This window comes from Strix uralensis, chromosome 7 (assembly GCF_047716275.1).
Source record: "Strix uralensis isolate ZFMK-TIS-50842 chromosome 7, bStrUra1, whole genome shotgun sequence".
Lineage (NCBI taxonomy): Eukaryota > Metazoa > Chordata > Aves > Strigiformes > Strigidae > Strix > Strix uralensis.
Genome location: NC_133978.1, coordinates 25,930,308 through 25,936,307, shown reverse-complemented (window position 1 = coordinate 25,936,307; position 6,000 = coordinate 25,930,308). Strand labels below are relative to the sequence as shown.

Genomic DNA, 6,000 nt, shown 5'->3' with positions numbered 1-6,000 from the left:
GAATTATAGGAATACAGGAAGGCAGAATAATGAAAATGGCACTATTATTTTCCAAGTACCTGTAGTTGTGAAATTTAATTACAGGAGAAAACAGTCTGTTCTCTCCTTCCACCACACTGGTTAAGATGGACATGTAAGATTTCAATGTGGTTGCACACGTTTAAAGTTAAATCAGGGGATACCTGCTCAGGGGTTCGTGCAGCACATGCAGTTACTTGTCCATTATCAAATGTCGATTCTCCTTCCCAGGCAGAAAGGGGAATGGCTACGGCCTGTTTACACACCACCACTTGCGGTTTCCAGTGGGGTTTACCTGAAACAAAAATGTGCCTATGCAGGTGGTACTTTCGCAGGAATCCTTGAACCTTCAATTTCAAAGGGAGTCTTAACGAAGTTATTTTTAAGCCCTGTGGATAGCTAAAACGAGCTAGGGCTAATGAAAAAAAAGTTGATAATACCGGATTGTTTTGTTTGTGCTTTATAGTTTGAACTGCGTCAGGAGTTATGGCCATGATCATGCAAATATCTGGTCACCTGCCTGATTTTAAACGCTGTGGTTTATCCAGTAATTCCAGTGATTTGGAGAGCCGGTGGCAGTAAAACGAGGCCGAGGCACTGGGGCAGGCAGGGCGGGGGTTTAAACTCGCCCGAGGTGCCCTCACGGGAGGGAATCGTTCGCCGGCGGGAGCAGCTCTCTGGCCATAGCGATCGTCAGCACCTCAGGCGCCCGGCAACGCCGCTGCCCCGGCCTCTCCCCCGACACTAGCCCTCCCTCCCGCCGCCCCCAGTTCGCCCGGAAAGCGCAGCCGGGCAGGGTCCGGCCCCAGCTCCCGCGGGGCCCCGGCGGCCGCCGCTGGCACTGCGGCGGGCGCGCCCCTCAGGGCCCACACTGCCACCCCACCGCCCTCCTGCCGAGCGTTCACCGTGAGCGGGGAGGAGGGGGCGCGGGGGACACGCCGGCATTGGCGACCGGCCCCCGGCGCCTCTCGGGGACGCCGCGGCGGGGCGGGGGGCGAGGCGGGCGGCGGGGGCGGGCGCCGCCGCAGGAGGGCGGGAGCCGCCGCAGTGAGGCCGCGCCGCACGGGCGAGGCGGCGGCGGCGGGCCGCGTTGCCATGGCAACGCTGCCCCAGCCGAGGGCTTAAGCGGGCGGCGGCGGGCCGGCAGGAGAAGCAGGGGGCGCCCCGCGGTCGGGCCCCGCCGGGAGGGGAAGGGGTTAAAGCGGGGCGGGCGTGCGGGCCCGGCGCCCTGGGGTCAGCCCGCGGGCGGGTGTGGGGATGAGCCGCGGCGGGGGCCGAGGGCCGTGCTCCGGGCGCGTAGGGAGGCTGCGGAGGTGAAGCCTCTGCTCCCTCGGCGGGCGGAATGGAGGCTGTCGGCGCCGCAGAGGACGTGTTTTACGAGGAGGAGGAGGAGGAGGTGAACTGCTACGACTTCGAGCCTCTGCCGACGCTGCTGGAGGATGAGGTGAGTGAGGCAGGTGCGGAGCCGCCGCCGCCCTTGCGCTCACCTGTGGCGAGGCGGCTTCAGGGGCAGCCCGCGGTCCCCCCTCCCCGAGGCGTCTCCTTTCCTCTCCCGCGCTGTGAGGGCAGTCCGCCTCCTGCGCCGGGCCCCGGGGGCGGCCGGAGCCCGGGGGCTCACCCGCCCCGCCGGGAGCGGCCAGGCCGCGTCGGCATAACGGTTTGCTTTCCGTGTGTCATGGGTTCCTCGCTTTCTCCTGCCCCGTGATCCCAGTTACCAACTTGGGCTTAGTGCCCCATGCGCCTTCTCCACAGAACAGCGAAGTCATGGTCCTCGAGTGTGGAGCGTGTCCTGTCGTAGCCGTGGATTAATGCTGCAGTCGGGAAGTATGTGTCCTTGTCACACCTGATAAAGGGAAATTTCTTAGCAAAAGTGTTTCCAGTACCTGCCAACCAGATTTTCATACAGCCATTTCTTGCTGTCCAGTGTAAAAAGGCCTTTGTTGCTGGGAAATAAAAAAAAGCCAAAACACAAACTGTTAAATCTGTTTGTTCAGTTGTTATGCCAAATAACCTGTAGCTAAACCTAGTACTGTTGTCATGTTTGTCTGGATTTGTACTTGGTTTTGCACTTGCTTTTTATTCTTCTTGCTCATTTGTATCTTTCCATATGAAGTGTGTTCCTTACCCCCTAGTGAATATTTGGCCAAATGTTTTGGGTTTTTCCGCTTTTGTTAAGTAAACATTTGGTGAACCGTGTATGAGTCACTTGTTCCCCAAACCAGACCTTGCAAACTTTCTTATTTGCTATGTCAAGAACCCAAGCTGAATCAGGATTTAAAAGTGAGTTTGAAAATGAGAAGTCCCCTCCAGCTTTCATAAATCATCTAATGGCTCAGCAGTTTGGCTCGTCCTCCCGACATGTGTAGTGTTCACTGGAGTAGGCCCTCTCAGACTGGCTCATGCCAAATGTAGAAGGAAGGTGGTAGTAGCCTCCTTTTTACACAGTAGCTTAAATATTTAGAGTATTTTTTCAGGATGGGAGAAGGCTGAGGGTCAACTCTTCTGTGTGAGGAAGACCTGAGCCCATTTTTCTCACCTGCTCAATATATATTTTTGACTGCGTTCCCACCAGTCCCTTCTATTTAGTTATTCTAGGCACATGAATATTTTCAATATTCTTGTTGAGAGAATGAGCATGACCTATCACCTGGTGATTAAATAAAGTTAATTAAAAAGGGCTGCTTTGAAGAGTACTTAGTGAGCTTACCCAGGCAATCCAGTGTTTTTCTTCAAATGTGATGAATTTAATGCATGGTGTTTGCCACATTTTCTGTGATTCTGGAATAAATTGTTTTGAAGTTTGTGTGAATTATCTTCACAAAAAGACTTAGGTTCCAGAAAGCTGTAAATGCTGATGTACCTAACTCTTAGCTGCTTAGTCATTTAGTGGAGCCTGTGTTTCTTATCACTGTACATAGCGTAAGGAGTGAGGTTGGTGTCTGATGTATGTGGTTTACAAAAGCCATTCATTATGTGAAGCAGGGAGCTGCCTGAGCTGAAGAGTAGGAAATACTGAGGGTGAGGCTGTATTTCAAATGCGTTTCTTTGCTAGGACTTTCTTTGTCTTGCAGTCCTTAATATTTAATTTCAAATTTTTTAGGAAGTTGTCTGTGGCAAATTAATTTGTATTCTCTTCCTGCTCTCTCTTCCTCTGCTTAATTATATGCTACTGTACTGGTTTATACTTTCTGAAGAAAATATAAGGGAAAATTGAGAACTGAAGTGAATAATTAAAGCATAGTCATCTGACCAGTTCACTTTTTGTAGTTATTAAACACTAATTGCTTTTACTAGTGTCTTTTACTGATAATGAGATGAGAGAAAAGGCATCAGCATCTCTTACATAACACACTTGAGTCTTCCTGCAATTTGAGTGAACCAACTTTCAGTGGTCCAAAGTACTGAAGTTGTGGCTCACCAGAAGCTTCAGCTTGCCAGAAACTCTGGTGTTAAAAGGATTTTCTTTTTCTTCCCCACAACAAAAACTTCGTTTCTGTATTGCTTTGGGGTTGTAAACTAGTCAAATGTATGTGTCTCTGTTTTCAGTGCTTCATTCTCTACAAAGGCCTTGCTTCGCCTTCGCCTACTAAGGTGGTACGGTCATCTGAGAAATACATGGTTTATGTGAAGTAAATAACTTAATGTCCTGCAGCATTGGAAGGAGGAAGGCTTGCTGTATGGTGGTGGTGTTTTGCTTTGTTTTTTATCTTCACTTAGCCATCCATTGCTGATGGAACCCACTGAACATTCATAGGCCTTTTTTATCTTTTTTTTCCTTTGTTTTTTTTTCTGTATTGCCTAACTTTCCAGGCCCCTGGAAGGAAGATAAGTTTGTCTGACATGAGATCATCATCATCATCTTTCATTTACTCCCCAAATAACCACAAGGCAAAGATGATTTTGTAGGTTTAAACTGTAGATATCAACTATTGACAATTAGTATCTGCTATTGAGCTCAGCCTCAAAGCTTGACTCAAATTCTATCAAGTCCTGATTGTGACTGGAATTTGATATTGAGACTGTCTTAAAGGTTGCAGTTTTTATTTATTTCACATAATCTCTAAATTGAGCCTTTCTTGTCCATATGCACAGGTGAAACTCTCGTAATTTTGCAACTTGATTAGTGAAACATTTTTTTGTGGTTTTGGCAAATGCCATCATGTCATCTAGCTGGATGATGCTAGGAGAGTTAAAAAATAAAAAGTACTAGTGCATTGCTTTGATCATAGAACTTATTTCTCTTCTTTTTTAAAAAAACCTTTTTTTGGTTGGCCAGAATGAGTAGTTTGTCTTTCCTTTCCAAGCCTGTCCTCATCCTACCTATCAGTTTGGTCACTTTCAAAGCCTAATGGTTTGTGGTCCAGCTCCTTGTCATATGTTTATGCTTTCAGATACAGGAATCTCTGTGCTGCCCTTCATGCTTGGAACAAATTCCCTGTAAAGATGTGTAAAACCTCCTCATACACCCTCAAAAATCTGATGGCAGCATTACACATATGGTGCTGAGCACAGCACAGAGAAAATGAGATCTTTTGACTCATGTACCTGAACTGTAAGGGCTTATGCTGTTTGTTGTTATGTAGGACTGAACTCTTTGAGACTGGGGTCCATGATTACTGCTAGAAGGCACTGTAGTAATAATGCCATTAGTAGGTCAATCCATCTCTCGAAAACTATTCATGAGAACTAGAATATTGAAAATAGAAGTTAAGTTTCTTGAATAATAGTAAGTGCTTTATTTCCTACCTGTTTTTTTTCTAGCATTTATTAAGCATTATACTTCAGAGTAAAAAACAAAATACATTATTGGACTAAGGGTTAGTCCTTGTTTGAAGGATATTATGAGTGCAATACTTGGTTCTCTGAAAAACATGTTAACGAGCTGTTAACCCTTCTGTAAATGGTAATCCAGATATCACTGATGTTCTCCAGTACTGAGGTATGTAAAGAAAGTTATAACTCTGTTTTCCAAGGCGCTAAAAGTTTAAACCACTACAGTTTTCTGAGCTGTAAGGTACCTCACATTCTATTTTGCTGCCAATGACATGCTTTCTTTTTTCTATATTCTAAGTAATGTGCAGTTACATCTTCAATTCAAGGTATATTTAATATCATTCAGAAATGTAGTCTTTAGTCTTAATTGCTATATATAAATAAGAAAATATGTGTAATTAATAGTGGTATAGTTTTGATTCAAAGTAACTTCTGTAGATGCTTACTTTTTTGTTAGCTTTTTTCTCCTTACAGATGGAATTGATATTTGTGTGGTTTTTTGTCATTCCTTTCAGTTCATGAAAACTTTACTTCTGTAGCTATGGGTAATGTATTAGTTTTGTATTTTAAAAAATGTACATAGAAAAGCTAGCTGCTTTGAACTAAACACTGTTTCTGAACATCTTGACCAGAAAAGCCACAGCAGAGTCACATTTTTTTGGAACTGTACTCTTCAGAGCCTTGCTGTGATGATGGGGTCAAAAGAAGTTGACTTATAGTTTAGGACAGTAACTTAGAAACGAAGTGCATGAGCTATTTTTGACCACTAAGAGCTCTGGGTGTAATGGGGAGACCAGGGCAACCAAAGTGTTCGGTTTTAAGTCAAAATATAAAAACACTGTTAGTGTGGCTTGTTTAGCTTTTGAGTGTTTATTAAACAGTCTACACAACTAAACTTCACAAAAGCATCATTCTTAAGACAGGTTAATTTAGAGGGTACTTACTTTTTCCTAGATCACAGATGGTAGGGAAAACTGCTGTGAAGAGAATTTTTAAGTAGTTTATCCAAAGGCACCTGGGAGACCTTAAAGGAGACATGGGTTAAACAAAATGTTTTAACATAGTCTCTCTGCTTTTACCTCCAAATGGTCTGTTTCCCTAACTTTGATGCAATGTTTATATAACTTACATAGCTGCCATAGTAGGTATTTTTTTGATATTAACATACCTTTGTTCAGGTTAACTTTGCTTCTTAAGAGACTGTGTTAA

General features: G+C 45.1%; 1 protein-coding gene across 1 annotated transcript in view; it reads left to right on the top strand.

The window, feature by feature from the left end:
- The first annotated feature begins 1,268 nt into the window (after nt 1-1,268).
- Nucleotides 1,269-6,000, top strand: part of KNDC1 (kinase non-catalytic C-lobe domain containing 1) — a 70,468-nt gene continuing 65,736 nt past the window's right edge. The window contains exon 1 of the mRNA XM_074875012.1: nt 1,269-1,462. Coding sequence (XP_074731113.1) covers nt 1,361-1,462 — 102 coding nt within the window. The 5' untranslated portion in view covers nt 1,269-1,360. The remainder of the gene's footprint in view (nt 1,463-6,000) is intronic.